At 42.0% G+C, this 22,031-nt stretch overlaps 1 protein-coding gene across 5 annotated transcripts in view; it reads left to right on the top strand.

Moving 5' to 3' along the window:
* Positions 1–22,031, top strand: part of klhl29 (kelch-like family member 29) — a 293,874-nt gene that overhangs the window by 112,915 nt on the left and 158,928 nt on the right. For all 5 annotated transcript variants that reach the window (XM_085133527.1, XM_085133528.1, XM_085133526.1 and 2 more), the window contains one exon: positions 2,689–3,000. In XM_085133527.1, coding sequence (XP_084989653.1) covers positions 2,728–3,000 — 273 coding nt within the window. In that variant the 5' untranslated portion in view covers positions 2,689–2,727. The remainder of the gene's footprint in view (positions 1–2,688; positions 3,001–22,031) is intronic.

Genomic DNA, 22,031 nt, shown 5'->3' with positions numbered 1-22,031 from the left:
TTCTGCTTTTTCTTCCACTGTTTTCATGTGGAGGAATTTTTCTAACTGCCCTCTTATTTCTTTGCTGAGGTGTGGAGCTCGGGAGATAAGAGAATATTACCTGGCTCTAACTCTGCCATTGTTCCACTGGCCTAGAATCTTGTTAGTCTCTCTGTACATATTTTTAGAGATAATTCGAGCTTATTCTATTGGAAAATTTGAGGTTATTAAAAGGGGTTACTATGGAGAAGGAGTAAGGTTATTGCAGAGAGAGTGAGAAGAGAGCGTGAGAGAGTTGTCCCGAAGCGTTCGGTTGCTCCGTCTGACTCTGTCGCCACGGATCAGCTTGCTGTGTTTGCACAGAGTAGACCTTGTATTAGAGAGGGGAATGAAATGAACTGAGGATTGAGAGAGGTGGGTGTATATATAACATAAGAAAATACAGACGATAAAAACACAAAGCAAGAAAGAGAGGATTGTAGTGGATAAATAAATGGATGGTCACAGCAGCGAAAGTTACAGTAGGGCAGGTGCTCCCACCGCAGGCTGCTTGGTGTATCGCTTCCATCAAAGCTTTGTAGAGAACCTTTCATTTGCAGCTTCCTCGTAGACTCTTATACTGCACGGCTGGGCTTAAACACATTCAGTTGTACTATATGCTGCTTTTGCACACTAGCGCGCACACACAGAGATACTCACAGAGAAGCCGGCATTTCAAGGCGTTCCCTCCTCTGTGAGGCCAAGAAGCAGCATGACAGACCACAGCGTGCAGAATACAGACTTATCATCCGCTGTCATTCTCTCCTTGCAGACCAGGGGATTTTGCATGGGGCTCGCTGAACCTGGTGAGAGCTTGTTATATATTTATTTCATCTGTTATCAAGGGCTTTGAGAAGCATAACGTGCCTTTGGTGAGGTTGAGTACAATGCACTAGAAACCCATCAGTGATGGATTTCACTGCTCAGATCCCATACCACTTTGATTTATGACATAATAGAAGAGTGATACGCTGCTCCTGCTGCACAATAGCGCCGTGCTCCATTCTGATGTAATTTCAGCTCGCTGTCACCTCTTAGCCTATTGCAGCTAGGGATGGGTATCGTTTAGGTTTTATCCGATACCAGTACCAAACCGGTACTTTTGAAACGGTGCCGGTGCTTAAATGGTGCTCGAACCGGTGCTTAAAGAATGGAGAACACAAAATTGGTCCAAAAACCTCTCATGTTCAGCTGTTTTTTTGTGAAAAGATAACCATGTTAGCCTTTTCTGCAGCTATAGGGGATTTATGGTATCACTCTTGGCTGGAAGCAGTGCTTAATCAATGGAAAAAACACAAACTTTGTCCAAAAACCTCTCATGTTTAACTGTTTCCTCTTTTTCTTTGGTCATTTTAGCCTTTTTGGGCAGGGTGAAGGGAGTATCTGCCATCAAACAAGAAGACAGCTGCATGTAACTACGACGGTGTTTGCTAGTTCACCTTACTGCATTAATTTAATAACGTGGTTAACCTACTCAACGTAAATTATCATTAACCAGTAGGAAAGATTTAGCTACACTGGCATGGCTAGGGGCCAGGACTCTCCGCTTCGGGTTTTTGGGGGATGTTGCTAACTCCGGGACCGATAACAGGCACCACACCTGCAGTAGATGTGCTCGGTGTGAGGTCTCGCAGCAAGCTATCAAATACGGTGCATTTCTCGGCTTTTAACAAAATGCTATACATCGCCAGGTGTTTCATCAGATTTGAGGTGTTACCTCCTTTGACAGCGTCACAGTATCAGCTTAAAGCACTTGTTGCAGGCTGCTGAGTTTGCATCTTTTGCTGTGAAGTACAGACAGACTTTGACCGCTTCGCTTTGAGCATTTTTAATCTGTAGCTCTGCTCTAAAAGAACATACGTACCTGGGCCCGCCTACTATGCTTGCAAAGGTAAAATGATTGGCTGGAATCCAAAGTGTATGACATCTCAGGAAACAAAAAAGCACCGAAATAAAGCACCGAAATGTGTGCTGCTTTTCGGTCTGGTTACTGCCGTTTATGTCACCGGATACCGGTACCCATCCCTAATCGCAGCCTGCTGTGCTCGAAAAAGGGAGAACCCTCCAATGCACTTCAAGGGCAATCTGATTGAATTAACCAGCCATTAGATGTATGAGATGAGCTGTAATTGGGTTGTGGGGGGTGACGCGGGTATTTATCTATTTAGATGAATGAGTTTTGACCGCAAGGTCGTGTTACTGCTCGCGCCGCCCTCAGGACAACTTGAACTAAGCGTGTACCTGCTCGCGTCTGGCTCAACCATTTTGTTTGAACCTGTCGTCGCCGTGCCTAGACGCCTCACATAACACATTTGGCTCCTTATGGTTTGGCACTGATGGGTGTTTTTTATAGAGCTGCTCAGCGGCGCTCATTTCTCTCGCTCTTGTCGCAGCTCTCGTTAATGACTGGGAGAATAGGAATTAGAGGCAACAAATGAACCGCCGTGTATTCGCGTCAGTCAGGTGCGCTGGGAGCAGATGCTGTGAGCATTTACACCTTCATGTCAACATGTTTTCTCCTTAATTTACTGACTGACTGTTTCACTCTTTACGTGTCGCTCTGTTCTTTGTTTTTTCCCAGAAACTTTTATTCTATTCGTGTCTGTATCGCGTGCTGCCGCTTGCACTTCGTGGTTGAAATGACCTTTACCCTCTTCCCGTTTCACGCAGGCCTGCCCCTGTTGTTCCCTCTGAGAGGAAGAGGAAGTGATGTCACGCCACCACCATCGCTTTGAGAGGGACTACCGGGCACCCTGGGAGCGGAGAGACATCCGTCCTTCTGGCCTCCACAATGGAGGAGCCAATCATAGCTGTGCCTCTGCCGTTGTCAACGGCAACAACCGTCCGGGGCTCCTTCCCCTCCCAGTCATCCCCTCCCTTCTTCCAACTCCAGTTACAGTTGCCGTGACAACATCGAGCAGCGACTTAGTGGTCAAGCGAGGCATCTCGGCAGCAGGATCGGTGGCTCCGGCATCAGCCAAGGTAAGAGGCTCATCCAAATGGATGCTGGGACACCTGCTTCCCTCTGACTCCTCTTGGACAGCTCTCGCTCTCTTTTATTGCTCTGTCAGGCTTTCTTTCCTCTCACTGTGTCAACTTTTCAATCTGTGATGACTCCCCAACTGGATGTAATATCTAACTTTTTCCACGCTTTTGAGACTCTTCTGCTTTCTTCTCTCGCTCTGTGTGTCTTCCAGTTCTTCCCTCCCACTTTTTTTCCCAAACATTTCTGCACTGGCACGCCTGTCTTCATGGTTCAACTGTCTCAGCTCCTCAAACCCCCTCTGTTGTTTCTCTCTGCAGCCTCTTTTGCTCTTTACCTTTATCCCTCACTCCAGTTTTGCTGCTCTCTCTGCACATTCTTGCCAAACCATTTTCCTTCCATCTTCATTTTCTCTCTCTGCCAAATTGCTGGCTTGTCCTGCTTTTGCCTCCTTTTTCTTACATTATTTAAATGATCTCTGACAGCTGACTCAGATGGGTTCTGCTTTCAGGTGATGATTTGTAGTGTGCTAGAAACAAGCAAACAAAGGGAACCATATTATTATATACCATATCAGTATATATTGATCCTGTAGGTCATTGATTTCCCAGTGTCCCAGGCGATATTTCTGCAGTAGGAAAGATTTAGCTTTCCTTCCTTTAAGTGGACCCGAACAGGTTTGCACAGAAGCGTTAATGGATAATTAAAATTAATGTACGAGCAGTACAAAGCAGCATCTAAAAAGAATGCATAAATATATATTAATACATTGTATAGATAACCAAATTAATTCTTTTTTTTTGCAAAAATTATAACTGATAGTTCACACAGTAGTCAGCAAAATTAGTAAAAGGTAATTTTTTTGGCTAGCAGTTGAATTGCTAGGTACCATCATGGATTAACAATTAATATTGTTAGCCAAATATAATTGATACACACCTGTTATGGTAGTCAGGTAAAAATATGAACATAAAGTTGTGTTAAGAGTTTTTTTTGAAGAATTTTCAAATCTCATGTTTTAGCACTGAAGAAGCCTCTCTGATCAGAGGTGGGACATCTTAGTAAATTTCCTAGTTAACAATATGTGTTAAAAGCTGAAATTGTTAGCCGTTACCTATCTAGCAGTTAAATTGCTATCAACAATATGCATTAACAGCAGTTAACAACAGAAAATGTTAGCCAGCTAGCTAAACAGCTAATGTGGCTATAAAGCAAAGTTATGAATATAACACTGTAAATTATTTCGAAAAAGTATGACTAGCAATTATATTGCTAGATAACAGTATGGGTTAACAGATGAAATTGTTGTCTAACTAACCAATTAATAAACAGTTGAAATGGTGTAGACAGGTGATGTAAAAGTGAGGCTAGCAGTTAAACTGTTAGCAAACAGTATGGAGCGGTTAGCGTGTATCAAAAAAGTAGCCTAGCATGCCAGAGTGTTAGCTAAATATTAGGGGTGCAACAATACTCGTATCGATATTGAACAGTTCGATACAGTGCTTTCGGTTGGGTACACATATGTATCGAACAATACAAAAATTTTTAATTTATTTTATCAACTTTTCTTCTGACGATGCTGTCTGTGTTGAGAACTCAGTGGATCTGCGTTCGACTACTCCGCCTAGGCTGCACTGTCAAGCGCAGATCCACTGAGCGCAGCACAAGCTAGCAAGACAGAAGCTAAGCTCGTTGCAACATGGCAAATTGAACCCCCCCCCCCCCCCCCCCACCCTCATTCAGATCTGGCCTTTGGAACTATTTTTGGTCTTCATGTGAAGTATGACCCTGAAGGTAAGCGCATCATGGACAAAAGTAAAACAGTATGTCAGATGTGCCACGCAATGCTCAATTACATGGGTGGGAACTACTGCCAGTTTGCTCGTTAAGGTGTTGACACTGTCCAGCCCCACGCACGGGGCGATCCTGGTAGCTTGTTAACGGAGATTTGCCGTGTTGTGGCGTTAACGTCATTTCAGATTAACGCTGACAGCACTAGTGGGAACACAATGAATATGACTGCACATTTACTCTGACATCATCCTAGTGCAAAGACAAGTGGAAGCAGACAAAAACAACAAGCACGCATGCTACAACCTTTACCCGAGTCATTTAGACAGCCGTTAGCACATGATTCTTCTTATGAGGACCTGATATGTTTAATATGCTGCTGAGAATATAGCCCAGAAGAAGCGTATAGTATAGCTTTTATTTTGGAAAGAGCCATTTCTCTGTAATAAACTCTCTTTTCCAAAGATGAGTGATTTCTCGATCTGATAGATTTATTTTTTTCTTACTTTGTTGTTTCAGCAACATTAAATTTAAAAACTGTACTTTTGAGTTAAAATATATATTTATAATTTTAACAAATGACAAATGAAAAAAGCAAGAACATTTTTTGTACCGAAAAAATATTGAACCGTGACACCAAAGTATCGAACCGAACCGTGAATTTTGTGTATCGTTGCACCCCTACTAAATATATTAAGTAAATTGGCCAATAAGCATAATAAAATAAGTGGATCTTAAGGGAAGTAAGTTAAAAATATCCAGCTAATAGTTAAATAAAATTGTGGAGAAATATTTAGCTGAAATGCAATTCATTAGAACGAGTGTTGAAGACAAAGGAGCAGTTCAAGTGTAGCAAGGCTGTTGACGTAGATCAGAAGCAAAAGATGGTGAACCGCCGTCAAAGATTAAAGGCAATCTCTTCTCGCTCCATTGTGACCATGATATTTAATCCAAACTGTATTATAAAGCTATTTTTTTAAGGCCTCAAGTGACTTAGATGCATTCATTCCTGATTTGATTATACGTTGTATTTGTGTTTAGAAAATAACTGCAGCTTGAAAGTGTCTTGAGTAGTATAGTCAAGAGCTGTACAGTTTGTGTTTTCCACCCCTTCGTCTTGGGATTTGCTAGCAAGCTGGCTGTCAGCAATGTGTGAAGAGAGAGGCCTTTACCAAAAAGGAGTTAGACATTTTAGCCTCTCCCCAGCCTCCGCTTCCATGGATACCATTCATCTTCTCTCTACATTCCTCCTCACTGTCAGATCATTTTCTTTAACTTGGACTTCTTGGTCTCTTGCTCTTGGTGGAATCTGCTCTGTAAGAGCAGAGGTAAACAATGCTCTGGTAATTTAGCCCACAAGTGCACATCATTAGATTCCCCGCTGAATACACTGACCACAGACGCAGTGAATCTGCTTTGGCACCGCATCGGCCCTTCCTTTTGTGCAGCTGAATAATTACATACATTCAGACAAAGTCTCGCCAACTCCCACCGTGGCCGTTGTCATCATTCAATGGCTGCCATAGCAATTAACTACTTTGCTTTGCATCTGAGTGCACACTTGTTTAAACATACAGCGTATGGGGGAGTGCGTGCACAAGTGTGAGCGTGTGCACGCACAGCAACAACTGTGTGGTTATTTCCCAAGATGCCAGTCTTATTCAGGGATTTACTTTGCTTTGTTTCGCTCCTGACAGTCCTTTGTAATCTAGGCAGTAGAGACCAGCACAGTTTAGAAATGGAAATACATAGTCTGGGTTCTGCTTTAATAGTGGCCTACAAAAGATACCAGAAGCCTTAAGAACTGGCCAACACTGTGGGAGCCTGTCTCTCTATCTTCTTCCTGGCTGCATACTGTCCTCACTTGATCTCTGTCATCTTTGATCAAAGCTGTTGGCGGTCACAAAGAGTGATGGACGGCTGTAGCTCGCTCTCCACGGGACCCGTGTCCCTGCTCTGTCCACATATACACTAAAAAGCTAGTGGACTATATTGATTTCCACTGGTCTGATGTACATGTGCACATGTATATGTGCTGGTGTACATGTGCGTGTAGGGTAAATGCTGACATTCGAAAAGGACCATCTGGCTGCATTGTCCATGTGAAGCTAACTACATGGAACAATGAACCGTTACTAATCTAGACCTATGCTCTGTTATCCCTTTAATTATTTTTTTTAACTTAATTTAACGTGCATTTTGTGCTGCTGTCACAGATGTTGAATTGGATGTAATTATCAAACAGAGCCATTGTGTCTCCGGCTGACGAACAGTATCGTGAATGTCAGGGAAAAGCTCGGTTTCACTCAGCATGCTAGTTGTTTTTCCAAAGCATTTTTTCCTTAGAATATCAATGAGAGTCAATTTACTAGGTAATAACTAAACAGGCATCCGAGCAGGTCGAGGCAAGAGCTGAGGCCTGGTGCCTGTCAGGAATATTACTGGCTCACACAGCAAGGCCAAATTCCATAAAACTTGGTGGAGAGGTGGAGCACGGTTAAAGGAAGTACTCGTCAGATTTTGGTGCAAATTCTGAACGCTTGCCTTAAACTAGCAAAAAGGTGCAAGGTTGTGCTCCGACTTTGTGTTATTTACTCATCGTTTTAAAAACGGCACCTTTTCTGACATATCTGTGGACGGGTATATGTGTGCCACCAGTACAACCAATGTTTTCTTAAAGCCAACTGCATATTAAAAGAGGGACATCTAATATTTGGTTACATGGGGATCAAAGGAGTATGTGTACATGTCCTAAATCATTTAGTGTGTGATGCTCAGTCCTGGATGAGACTTCCTTGCTTCACTATTCTGTTTAATTGAACGTAATTGCATCGAAGTTGCGGAGCGCTTGAAGTTCCAACCAGAACATATTAGCTGGACAAGCCGTCAGAGTTATACCCTTGCATAAGGGAAATCCTTAAAAGGCACATGCTGTGCCGTTTTATTAATCTAATCTTTTACATTGCGTTAAGTCACACGCTGAACTGAAATACTATCATCCAGCTGCTTTTGCCTGGGGACAATTCAGCAATGCTTATGCAAACAGCATAGTCGCACATCCTCACTATTGACATGGTGAGGACGTGCGAGAAGAGACTTCTTCTGTGTGATCCACATAAGGGGTGTGCTTTTAAAAATATATAGATGGATGGATTTGTATATGTGTAAATGCTTTAATGCTGCGGCTAAACGTTTGCACATTCATGTTACTGTTATTAAGGTTAGTGAGGATTTTATAGACTTTATATGTGCACTAAAGCTGGAATTTTTTATCTCCTAACACATTACTCTTCCCACAGATAGGCTGCTGAAACATATGGATTTTGCTGCATGGACTAATCCCTTACTGTGAAATTTTTAATCCATCCTCCCCTGATATTTAACAGTTGTGGTAGCTGGAATTTCTTCACCAGCCCTCGTATAACCCAAATGCAGCAGACACAACTAGTGCAGCAAGAGCATGGTGATAAACTGAACGATTCCTTGGCAGAGCACCGATGATGTTGGATAAGATGGACAAGATGACCGCTGTTTTGCGGTCTGTCTGGGGTCCACTTTTATAAATTTTAAATGTGTCCAAACTCAGAAAAAAATCCATGAGTCTCACATCAGTGCAGCCTTTATATCGATCAAGGGACCGCCAAAAATACATCATTATCATTTGCTTGGAGGTTTATGTTGATGGACGGCATCACTGGCATTTTGATTTCGCTCTGTTTACATCTCATTCGTTTCTCTGTTGAAAATGTTTCTTGATGAGATTTTGGTTTCTGATCTTTCGAGCGGTCTCGAACCGTGATTGCTATTTGTTTAGCCTGTAGCCATCTCATTAGTTTAATGTTGTTGCACTCAGTAGGTAAGTAATCTTGTGTTATTCTGGTCAGATAGCTGTTGTAGGAAGGTGCAAAACGCGGGGAGTCTCTAGCTAAAGTCCAATATGAATTATTTAAAGACATTCTGTGGAGGTTATGCTTTGTATTTTGTAGCGTGTTGTTGCGAAATCGATCAATGTAGAGCAGTGAGACAAACCACGGAGGCCCCAGAAAAGTGCAATCAAACGATGAGTTTATTAACACACAGGAGAAAACATCAGCATATGTCCTCTGACCAAAATACATGTTGTGGACACTTATAAAGCAGTGGGGTACACGCCCCCCCATGGCGTCAATTACAGATTAAAATAGGGTCCAGACATTAGTCACAATTAATGGTACATCTTGTACATCTTTAATGGCTATAAACAGACATAGAACTTCTCTTTTCTATAACACCTTCCATACAAGGTAATAAGCTAATTATTGACTCAATTATTGGTCATCTGTTGCCAAGTAGAGTAAAATATAGTGAGACACCAAATGAGTTAAGGCCTCAGGCCTGACACATTCCTATATTATATGTGTTATATGTATTGTAAGCATGCATTGCAGCTATCCTTCTATGTTCTAGTTTCCCTCAGCATGTATCACCTGGACAGTCACGCCAGTGAAGCTTAAGACCCTTAATGAACCGAACATCAACTCGAAATAAGCACAAATATGCAATGTGTATGAAATACTTCATAATGGAAGGATTCTCAAATGAACATCTTCAATAAATAACTTTAATGCAATATCAATACTGTGAGAAATATTATTAAATGGAATAATGCTGTAAAGAATGTTATTAATGCAGTTATAATGATGCAGATTATATGGCAGCAATAGAAGAACTTCTGTATCTCCACAGTGTCAAAAGTCTAAAAAATCTGGGTAGCAGCGATTTGCAGTAAAACGTATAGTTTGGTATCAGCCAACAGTTTGAGCTTGAACTTGATGTTTGCATTAAAAGTGTTGCTTCAGCAATGATTTGATCCAAGATAAGCATCTCAAAGGGGGGAAAAACCAAAAAAACCCAAAGCAAAACAAAAAACCCTCGAAGCGCTGACAGCAACAATCAATAGAGCTTCTCTTAAAACAAAATTATACATTGTATCTCGCTGGTCATTGATTTCAGCCAGGTCAGGTAGCCAGTGGATTGAAGCAGACCCCATACTGTGACCAACACAACACTGAACCGCGGGTGTCATGGCCTCACTCTGACACAATCAAAAAAAAGGAGAAAAGAAAGAACGCTTGCAAAAAGCACGTTTCTGCAGAGAGTCTTTTCTATTTCTGCATCCCCTCCCAGCTAATATAGTGAAAGATGTTCTGGTCAGCGTTGAGGCATTAAAAAACTACCAGTATGACACGACCGGGGCATCACCTTTGTAGTGCATTAGCAGCGGCTTAGCTTAGCTTTTATTCTTATTATCTCGCAGAACCTTAATATCTGCGTAAAGAAACACTCCATGTGAATGTCACCGCGGTTTCAGGGAGCCTTGTAATGAATAGACTGGAAGAGCGAGAAATTATTGAATCTCCGCCGAGGTTGAGGCTAAAGGGGGGTGAGGGTGGGGTGGGGGGGTCCTTTGAAAAATGGGATAACTTTGTGACGAGTCGCTGTGAAATGTATTGAATATGAGATGATTAAAGTTTAAGTAGGCACACACTGGGGAAGCGGGATGAGAGCGCCGGAGCGGAGAGGGAGGGAGGCGGGGTGAGGCGCCAGGTGAGGGTTGCTTTTGAATTAGCTCGAGCTAGTGGAGGAAACCACAATTGTTCTGTCAGACACTGCGATGCAACTCCATCATCGAGATAAAATGAAACTTTACATTTTACAAAGCGAGGCAGACTCACCATGGGGTCGCGCCGAAAACGCTGCTCGCTTTTTACAAGGGAAGCTGAGAACACTGATCATCGCAGCGAGGAAAAAACGATCGCTTCACAGCTTGAAGGGATGTCATCCAGCGTGCCTTTATGCTGATGGACATAAACTGATAATTCAGCGAGATAGTTTACAAGAGCTGGTTAAGAATAATAAAAAGAAAAAAAATATCACGTGGTTCTTTTTTTATCATCCCTGACATTTTGACTTGCATTAAGAGTCAAATATATACTCCAAACTCTCCCTAAATACTAAATAGCTCGAGCTTTCTTTATCTTTCTCTTTGAGCTGCAGCAAGGTAAACAATCTTCACGCCGCCGCTGCCTGGATGTGATTTATTAGCTTCTACTGTACGTGTTTCCATCCCATCGCAGACTTGCTGCGTGCCATTTTCATTCACACCAAAATCAAGCTTTTAAAAGACAATTCCTCTGAAGTAGAGCTGACTGATTGATGAGAAACGCTTTATTTCAGCACGGCAGCTTTCATTTATTATCTATATGGCATCATGTAAAACCTGAAGGCGTTTTCACAGGTGAGTCAAGAGTCCCTTTATGTGACTTTCAGCGTTTGAACACTTATTCAATTTTAAATATGCGGAGCCAGAGGTCTGTTTCACTCTTTCTTTTCCACCCCTCCTTCTTCTTCTCTTCTTTGTAAGTGGTTAAGTGGTGCATGTGTTGGAGGATATTTTAGCGCTAAAAGTCAGCTTGTCTAACAAAGAGCTGAGCCGAACCTGTCAGCTCTTTTTCCGCCTTGTCCATCTGGTGGAGGTGTCAGTTTGGATAAAGACAGCCCTTCGGCGGGTGCGTATGCAGAAAATCCGCCCTCGAGCGCGCTATTAAAAACGCCACTTTCTTTTTGCTTCTTCTGATTGGATTTTTTTCCCTCCTTCTCATCACTGGAAAATAAGAGTTTGAATTCCTGGCACATACAAGCGAGGAAAACATTCAAAGCTTGCCGATGCGTACACCTGATCTTAATTGGTCTGACAGTTAATGAACTAAGACTTCCTACTTCAGTCTTTTACTTTCCATTAGTCAGGCATTAATTCTTTAGAATCCTTCTTTTTTTGTGTGTGTGTGTGATCGCAAACATCATCGGGGTGTTTGCGGACAAACAAATGTGCTGTCACCCATCTACGACGGAGGCACTAAGAAACGGCGGGCCTCAAGGGAGCAGTGGGAGGATTAGGCAGTGATTTTCCTTCACATGATACAGGGAAACTTTTGAGTGTTAATGAGATGCAGCGATCGTGTGTTTACCTGGAGCAACGGCGCTGGGGCCTGGACGTCTCTGCGCCATGTGGGAAGAATTAAAGCTTCCCGCTTTGAATCAGACCACGCTACGCTGCCATGATTGCTAATCAAGGACAAAGATACAGAGCCAGCCAGCTAGCCAGACAGATGGACGGACAGACACAGAGAGAGAGTCAGAGACAGACAGAGAGACAGGTGAACTCCTCAGTCATGAGGACTGCATACTGTCAAACTGTCAGAGGGAAAAAGGCGTTGTAAAAAAGGAACTGTCAAAACCGCATTTTTCTTTCTTTCTTTTCTTTTTTGTCCGGTATTCACATTTTAAATCGGACGGATAGCGAATGGGAGTCATGAATCCGATGACAGATTTATCAGAAATCTCTCACCTTCATCGCAAAGTTAGGACAACGTCATCTTTCCCCGTCCAAAAAAAAATATTGATGGCTGTCTTGATTTAGGGAGGAAAGGTTGGTAAAAGAAAAGAAAGAAAAATCCACATAAAAACGAAACAGCGGGCAGATGTGGGAGGATAACGAAGCAACAGGTCAAAGGACAGGTGAAGGAAAGTGTTATCTTAGTCTGTCTCGTCACTCTCCCGGTGACAGCAGTGTCCCGCGGGCTTCATCTAACCCACATCTTTTTTCATGAGTGCTCCCGTGTCTGTCTATCCTGTCCACAGACCCACAGAGGTAGGATCCCAGCTGACCTTTTGTCTCGACAATGCAGCGCTGCAATTATCCATCCAGCTCTTCCCCTGTAACAATTCTGCAGCCCGGCCAAGTCTTCCCTCTCGCTGTCTTTTTCTGCTTTCGGTGCACGTGTCGGATTTGGACGCCTTTGGGAAAAGAAAAACAAAACGGACCGAGATGAGCTATTGTTCAAAGAAATCCACGGATACCCCAAAATAGGAGACCTTTGTGGGTAGGGGGGCTGGCTCTGCGGTGTGTCTGTAACTGGTTACGGTGGGCTTTACAAAAAAATTCTGCATGCACGGCTCTGGCATTAGAAGAGAAGATCGTCCAGTAGGGGCCTGCTCTTCTCCTTTTTTTCCTGTTGTGTTTTTTGTGTGTGTGTGCATATATGTGTGGGTGGAAAGGGAAAAGCAGCCTTCTCAACACACCGGCTGTCTTATGAGTCTGGCTCCAAACTGGCGGCCTGATGGCTCAATCTAATAAGCAGTCATTGGATATCAGATTTGAATCGCTCTCTGCTGTGTGAAAGACGAGACGCAAGTCCCTTCTCTATTTATGTCACAATGACTATGCAATATGAGGGTGTTATATTGAAAGGGTTTGAGGAGTGTGTTGTCATCCAATACTGTACATCTGCTCTCCCACCAGTACATGGAGATCATTGTCCCTCCGGTCTTTGGCTTTGGAGAAACTGGCACTAGACAAATAAAGGTGTGTTGACGAAGAGCGGATTTGTCTCGGAGGCTCTCGTTGGCGTTAGTTTGCCTCCTGTGCTCGTATTTGTTGGGGAAATTAGTAGCTTATGCTACCTTCTGCAGTTGCATGATTTGATGACAGCAACAAAGGCCTAGAAATCCCGGGCTTTTTTTCCTCTTCTTTTTCATCTTGCTCCATCACACCTCTATTACTTTTTCGATCTAATTCGTCGGCCCATCTCTGCGCTTCCCCCTCCTGTCCACCACCCCTTTTGCGACTTCAAACAACTTCTTGTCTTTGTTGAGGCATAGATCCCCCACTCCTGCGTCAGCAATGCCACCCTCTGAGCGCGCTTGTGTGAAATTGGATTGCTGATCCGTTGGTTTTGAGTGGCAGAGATGTAATATGGGATAGCGGCAACCGCATGCTCTGATGCCAGAGACAGCTGTTACAGGACACCGAGGGATCACAGACGACGCTTGACTCCCGGTCCTCATCTCTTCAAGACTGTAAATGCTCTCAGTAAATCTCATGACAACATAAAGGAAAACGGCGCTGAACAACAAACAGAAACACACAAGGCTGTGGTCAGGCACGTCGCGCTGCCCGGCGCGTTCAAGGCTGTCAGATTTGCCCGATTCGCTTAAGTGTCAAGAGGTCACCGTTGATCCCTGGGCAATTTGAAGTGGCTGTCGTCTTAGATTTGCCATTATCATTTGTCATCGCTGCCAACGCCGCGTGTCACCGCTCCTCTTCCTCACCACAGGTTGAGAGGTCTGAGTCAAAGGGAAAAGTTATTCTTCACACAAATGTATCTTGCGATTATCACACACTCGGACTCCTTTGGCCTGAAAGGTAAAAGGTTTGCACTCTTTATCAGCTTGAATTTATGTCACTGGCGGGAGCATTTTTTTTTACCCCCAAGGCAAAAAATGGTATAAAAGCAACTGCAGCTACTTCTCAAAACCACTCTTGCAGCATAGCCTGTCTTCGACATCCCTCCATTTTTCTCCAGTTGTGTTTTAAACACTTATTTTGCTGCAAAGTATGGCTCAATCCACAGCGCTCACTCTTAGCTCTTATCCTCCTCGAAACTCAGAAACAAGGTTGCTTATTATATTTTGTGCTGGCTGCAATAACTTGATTCAAAGTATATCATATTCTGAAAACTGCTCCGAGTGTAGGATAAAGCCGCAGCCACACAATATCCACCTGAGGGCTGAAAAGCTCCCCCAAAATAATTGAGCTGGCTAAAAATATCAGTTTACTAAGTCAGAGGATTTTTGTTGTTGTTGTTTGTGTATTCTGAAAGAGAACTATGTCTAAGTTGTTGTTACAAAGCTAAAGTTGGTAGATGTTGCTAGTACTGGGTGGTAATTCTTCATGTAACAGATCCAGCAGCTACTGGAAGCCTTCAGAGATTTTGGTCCATGACATGATAGCGTAACACAGCTGTACATCCTTGATGAGAATCTTTCATCTCACCATCCCAAAGAAGCTCTGTTGGATTGAGATCTGGTGGCTGCGAAAGCCATTTGAGTGCAGTGAACTTGGTTTGAACCTCAGCAGGTCGTCTTTCTACATGCCTAAAGGCATTAGGTTCCTGCAGTGTGATTGGCTGATTAGATATTAATCATTTGTACAAGTTGTCCCTAACAAAATGGCCAACAGGTTTACTTAACAAAGTGGTCAGTGACTGTATATTAGTAGGCGGCCATTGTTATTTGCTACTTAAAAAAATATATTTAAAAGAACATCCAGTTACTGCTAATTTCTTTATCACCTTCTGGACCCAGTTCCATAGGGGATGGCCGTAAGATTGCTGAGAATAAATACCACTGTTTGAAACTTCAACCCAAAAGTTTTCATTATTTTTTCAATAAGATACTCTACTTTGCTAAAAGTATTCGTTTTCCCAGCCAAATAATTGAATTCGGGTGTTCCAGTTGCTTCCATGGCCACAGGTGTATAAAATCGAGCACCTAGGCATGGAGACTGTACACACATCTGTGAAAGAATGGGTCGCTCTCAGGAGCTCAGTGAATTCCAGCATGGTACCATGATAGGATGCCACCTGTGCAACAAGTCCAGTCGTGAAATTTCCCTGCTACTAAATATTCAACAGCCAACTGTTAGTGGTTTTATAAGTGGAAGCGATTATGAGAAGCAGCAACTCAGCCATGATGTGGTGGGACACATTTCCAACAATATTTTCACAGACCGGCCTTTAAGGTGTCGCGGAAAAATACAACAAAATAAAACCAGTACCGGTACCAGAAAAAAAGAAGATTTATTCACAACACATGGGAAAAGACCCAGGGAAACAGAGTTAATAATAAAAAATGAAAAAAAAAATGATAAAAAGCCCTGAAAACCATAAATTTCACACCTGAACCTCAGCTCTCGTGGCCCGGTACCAAACGACTCATGGACCGTGGCCCAGGGGTTGGGGACTGCTGGCGTAGAGAGCTTCATGGAATGAGTTTCCATGTCCAAGCAGCTGCAATCAAGTCTTACATCACCACACCCAATGCAAAACGTTATGGCGATTATGGCGTGGGGTTTTATTGGAGTTGGGCTTGCCCCTTACTTTGCGGAAACAGTTTGGAGATGGCCCCTTCCTGTTCCGACATCAGCAGTGCACAAAGCAAGGTCCATAAACACATGCATACGCAGGGATGGTGTGGAAGAACTGGAAGAGTCCTGACCTCAACCTGACAAAACACCTTTTGGATGAATTGGAGTGGAGACTGCAAGCCAGGCCTTCGCATCCATCATCAGCGTTTGACCTCACAAATGTACTTCTGGTGAAAAAGTCCCAGAAACCCAGTCTTGTGGAAAGCTTTCCTAGAAGAGTTGAAGCCTTTATCGCTGCAAAGGGTGGGCAGATATATGAGCAACATGGATTAATGATGGGATATTACTCCATTTCATATCCACGTGAAGGCAGATGAGCAAATAATTCTGGCAATATAGTGTAGTTATGACTTTAGTTGTACTAAAACGCTCCAACCACTTCAAAGCATTCATTATTCAGATGTGTCCTCATGAAATCAGCAGCAGCAGAGAATTTCTTAACAGGCCCCACTAATGACAGCATCATCTTTACCTCTCATACACTCGTACAACTTTTTGTTTTGATTTAGCAACACTTCTCACTTGTGCTTTAATAGTTATTAGGGAATGGGTGTCTTTGGTGGAGTACGTCATGTTGTGAATCCCTAAAGAAGCAGTAGCAGAATGCTAGCATTTAATGGGTTGTGCAAGAAAAAGAGTTGAGACGTCAGATAGCAGTGTTTCATCTCGGTTGTGGCACATCATCTGTACTGTTTTCGTGAGAACTAGGGCGTTTTTTGTGTCTAGAAGCATGTGTAAATAGTCATTTTAGCCTTTTATGTAACAGAGAATTGTTCAGCGAGTGTTATCTCATGAGCACCCCCCACTGCGCCCTCGGCTGAATCGCAGCCAATTTCTGTACAGTGGAATTAATAGGAGGTATAAAGACTCCCCTACATTGCTGACATTACGCATAGCTGTCTGAATTACCCACATTTCACTATAACACAAGATGAATACTGTGAAATTGCTTTAGTTTAACCTCATCAGCGGGACAAAAAAATGCTTGCTTCTTTGTCTGATGCCTCCTATCTTATTGCCTGCATCACTTCAACTACGGGCTCTTCTTTAGAGAACAGCTTTTCGATAACTTGTAAAAAGAAAAAGACTCGCTTCTGTCACTTGTTTGTACCGCAGACGTCTTTTATCTGTTTTTCTGTTTTTTTTTTCGCTTTTTTTGTATTATATGGTTGTGACAGAAGCAGCTTTATAAAGTGAGTGGAATCACATGAAGTGTTTTTTCTCCCTGTGTGGGTGGGACCTAATTGTGCTCTGTCTCTGTGCTTATGCAAGTTTTAAATGAGCACTTTCATCTCCCACTTAAACAAGTTTAGTATTTAAAAAGGAATTTATAGAAAAATGAGTTGTAATTGATATTGTCCGCATTCGGTTGTTTACGGCACATTTTAGATAATAGTTTTTACAAAGCAGCAGTCAGATGTCTGGAGCCGCTAAAGCCCTTCTCTTCAGTTCAAGGCTGCCATTCATTCATCTATGTAATTGAGCACATCATCGAATGAGTGGATCAGCACTCTAGCCCTTCATACCCGCACTTAGTACCCAAATTTCCTTTCAAGTGTTAAATGAACCCCCCGCTGATCCTCGCTGATTGTATGTCATTTGGATTTTGTCTGGTGGCAATAAAACCTCATCTGCCAGTATCGTTCTCCTTCCTCAATGGCCACTCCTTTCTCTTTGTCTGTCCTGTTCCACAATTGCGGAATAAAGAGAGGTGGCATTTAAAAAGGTCCACATGTGGAGGGGTTGACATTCAAAGTACTGCCACCTTAAGGTTAACTCCATGCGAAAGGTGATGGTGAATGCAGGCTTTTAAAGCATCAGTCATGTCGTGGAATATCAGATATCAGTGAGGAGGCAGACGGAGTAGTGTTTAAGATGCACAGGTAAACAATACAACCTCTCTTTGGCATGTCTGGCACTTCAGATCCATCTCACCTGTGGTATTAAGGCCTGATGTGCTCTTAGCGTCAGTTATATGCTGCAGAAGACGATGAGGGATTTTTGTCTTTGTGTTTTGCTGCCAAGGCTATATTTGTGTAAATGCATACGGCTTCAAAAGTAGTTATGGACAATTGCCCTCAGATGCAGCCCGAGGCTGAAACTTGACTCCTGGTAGAAACATTTACGTTTTTCATTCCTATTTGAAAAGGCTAGACTAAAAGTGTTTTTACTTTCTATGGCTGCAAATAGACACTGACAGGCTTTGCTTTGAAAATTCCTTGCTTGACTTATTGCAGTTTTCAGCTGGGTGCACAAAGGAGACAATAAGCGTACGGCTTAAGAAAGGTCCTGAAAATACTTTGAAAAAAAAAATCACTAGCCAATTGGCCATGCTTTTCTCACTCACTGAACTGATATCTGGAAAGGATCTTAGGCGTTTTGTTTAGCTTTAATGTTTCTATTGAAGAACACAAGGTGCATGGAACAGGAGAAGTAATTTTGCTATTGACTCCGAGCAGCTCTGGGGATGGGAGCATCTGTCGCGCAGCCCGGCACTTTGATTCAGACTGACGCATCTCCACGTTCCCTAAAGTTTTCTGTAATGCAACCGCAAAGCTGACATTTTTGCTTTACGTCTCAGCAAATGCTGTGTTAAAGCTCGGTAGAGATCTGTTTCAACTGATGCATCGTAATGAGGTGTTACGTTCTGATTCTGAACTCTTCATCACGCCGCATTGTCTAAAGTTTGAGTTTGTCTGATACTGTAAAGTTGTTATTGACCTTTTCTTTAGCTTTGTATTTAGATATCATTAGCAAATGCTATTTTAGTTATGTTACAGATACAACACTATAAAAAAGTATTTGCCATTCCTGATTTTTTTTTTCCTTTTTTGAAATTTGCCCCACTCTTTTTAGCAGAATTGTTTAAATTCAGACATTTTGTTGGGTTTTCTAGCAGGAATGGTGTAAAACATTTAAATCTGGTTTAAGTCTTGACTTTGACTAGGCCAATGCAAAGCCTTTGATTTCCTGGTGTTTTTCAAGATATGGTCTTGCTGCGCAACCCAAGTGCACTTGAGCTTTAGGGATAATTCAGGGCAGAATTCATAGTTTCATCAGTTACGACCAGTCAGTCAACATCCCAAGAAATTTGCAGTACCACCACCAGCTTTGTCTGTTGGTATGATGTTCTTTGTATGAAATCCGCTGTTAATTTTACGTCAAATGTAAAAGGACATACTTCAAGCCAGAAGAGCCATTGCGCTATGTTGGAAGAGTATGGATGCTCCCTCCATGGGACTCTGGAAGAAGGAAATTGTCTCTCTAGGCCTGGAAAGACTAACATATATTGCCAAGGGCAAACAATGGGACTTTGTGAATATGTGGAAGCCATATATGGATATTTTAGGGAGTGGAGGTGAAGGACATTTATGAAAAAGAAGGAGAAGAAGAAGGGAAGGAAGGGAAAATCTTGTCTATCCTAACCCATTGTATTTTTGTATTACTGTGAGAACTATGCTCATTTCTACATTTGAATGTGATGTAGGCAGGTTTGATGTATGGATGGATGTGTGAATGTGAGGGTGTTCAACATTTGTTTGTATTCTACTATAAAAAATTTCAATAAAAATATATGGGAAAAAAAAAAAATGTAAAAGGACTCAAAATTCCCCAAAAGTGGAACTTTTATCTCATCAGTCCACTGAATATTTTCCCAAAAGTCTTGTGGATTAAGATGCTTTTGGCAAGTGTGAGAAACCCTTGGTGATCTTTTTGGTCAGCAGTGGTTTTCACCTTCGACTCTCTCAAGGTAAAAGTTGTTCTGGGTTCTTTCCTGACCTCCTGGATGAGTTGTCGATTTTCTCTCGGAGTAATTTTAGTAGGCCGGACACTCCTGGGAAGGTTCACCGCTGTTCCTAGTTTTTGTGGATAATGGCTCTCATCATTGTTCACGGCTTAGAAATGACTTTGAAACCCTGTCAGAGCGATAGATATCAGTGATTTTGTTCCTCAGCTTGTTTCTTGAAATCTTGTTGCCTGTTCTACTTTGTCAGGTTTTGACAGTTGCTTTGTTCATTTTTGTCTAATAAATTGTTGTTTGATGAAAATTATTTGATGATCTGAAAAAGATGTGAAAAATATACAAAAACAAAGCTATAAATAATAATAATCATTGGTGCGACATATTAAACAAATACATTTGTAGTTGACAGAAACAGGTGATGTGTAGTATTAGTAAAAGTAGCTGGTGATAGCTACGTCAAACATTGTTTTTCTGGTGCAGGAATGTAAAGTACAGGTTGATCTGCTCTAGCTGTGCTCTGATAGATAAACATTTCCTGCCCCTAACAACCCTCGTTTTTATTTGTCCCTGTACTGTGTTAAAAGTGAATGACTGCATCCAAGTAAAATCTCTGCTGGATCCATTAGAAATGTGGCGCATACTTTAGCTCGCGCTTTGATTAGGATGTCCAGTTGATCTGGGCTAATCTCTTTAACGAATGAGTCTTGGGTCCCTGCATTCATCATGGTCAATAACAACAAATGGCTCTACTGTACTGCTGATAGTTTCTGCTTGGGGCGATAAAATAATTGCCCTTTTTATGTCAGATTGGAGGATGCTGATTTGCCAAATGTACAGGGCTATAAGCTTATCTTCAGTCAGCAATTGGCAATATTACTTCTCTGCCTGGGCAATGTTTCTTTGAGAATGCAGAAGCATTTTTTAGGGACACCACTGCAGCATAGCATTTTTATGAATCTTATTCAGTATGTTTAACATCTTACATGCACATTTAACACATTATTTACATTTAATCTGGAGACTTCTGCTGGCTAGCAGGCCCAGCTTCCTGTATTCTATTTTTACCATCCAGCGCCTATAACAAACTTTTTTCTCTCTCGCCTTTTTTTTTAATATAACAAGGTCCTCATTATGACAGAAGCTTTTCCTCGACTCCAGACAACTTTTTATCTCTCTCTCCTTATTCTTGCATTTCTATCAGTCCATTATTCGACTGCGAGTCCCCAGCATTGTGGCCTACTTGCCGTGGGCCTTCCCTGTGCACCAGACTCAGGGGATCTGAAGCCGGCCATTTTAATAATACACACATAAATAATAGATATATTTTAAATGCAAATTCTAATAGGGACTTTGGGGGCGACTCAATCATGCAGCATTTGCGGTTTTGACCTTAACTCGGGCTAACAAATTACTGGGAGCTCAGTGTTTCTCATTAGGTGCTCCACGCATCATCACACCGCCAAGTTGCCTTTGGCTATAACCACAACCCCTGTATACACATGTTCAGTGTTTTCCTTTCATTTTTTGTGTTTAGTAGTTTTTACCTGTGCGCTTTTTTTAAAAGTAAAAAGTAACATCAAATACCTCACAGTTGATGTTGCTGATAAGAATATAATAAATACAGAGGTAAAATGATATATTAATGCCATTGTTTTTGTTCTCTTTTGAAAGAAAACATCCATAACTCATGCAGAAAATCGTAATACATACATGTAGTAAGTACAAGTAAGAAGTTGTCTGGTGAAATAAAGTATATTTAATGTATAAGGAAATGTCCCATATTTGAAATTCTAATTCAAGCAGAGTATTGTTGCAAAATGCCTAAACAGCTAAAATCTAAGTGCTTTGCATGAAGATGGCTTCTTCTGATTATGGCTGTCTGGGATTATTGCCATGCCGCTGAATCAATTGTGATGCCTCTTGAATAGCACTGCTCTTATTTCCTTTTCGCCACATAAATTTAGAGAAGATATTAATAAGAACACACATTTTGTGTGCTTAAGGAAAAGGTTCTCCTAAAATCCCATCCATATATTCGTACTCTTTGCTTTCCTCTTATGTTAAATATTCAAGCTCATCTCAACATGAGCTCGGTGAGCCGATATTTTGGAAGGGTCACCAGTGGACCAGTGTCTGAGCTAACAAACAAACCATTTTGCATGTCTGGGCTCACACAGATGAAATAATAAAGAAAAAAAATCAAACCAAGGACCTTTTTGGCTGTGAGGCGGCTCTGGTAAACACTAAGCCACCATACTCCTATTCACGATGATAACAACAGTGGAACTGCCGTGTAATTGGAAAGAATAAATCTGGGCCGTGTATAATAGCGGGAATGGTTATTACAAATTGCACACATTCTAATGTGTTTCCACAAAAGAAAGAAACATTCCACCCATCCAAGAAATACATGCAGGTATGCAGCAAAAATGTTAGAATTACTATAGCTATTGTGCAGAGAGGTTATG

Source organism: Neolamprologus multifasciatus, chromosome 15, assembly GCF_963576455.1.
Source record: "Neolamprologus multifasciatus chromosome 15, fNeoMul1.2, whole genome shotgun sequence".
NCBI lineage: Eukaryota > Metazoa > Chordata > Actinopteri > Cichliformes > Cichlidae > Neolamprologus > Neolamprologus multifasciatus.
Note: the sequence above shows the minus strand (reverse complement) of the source record. Positions and strands in the feature narration are given on the sequence as shown.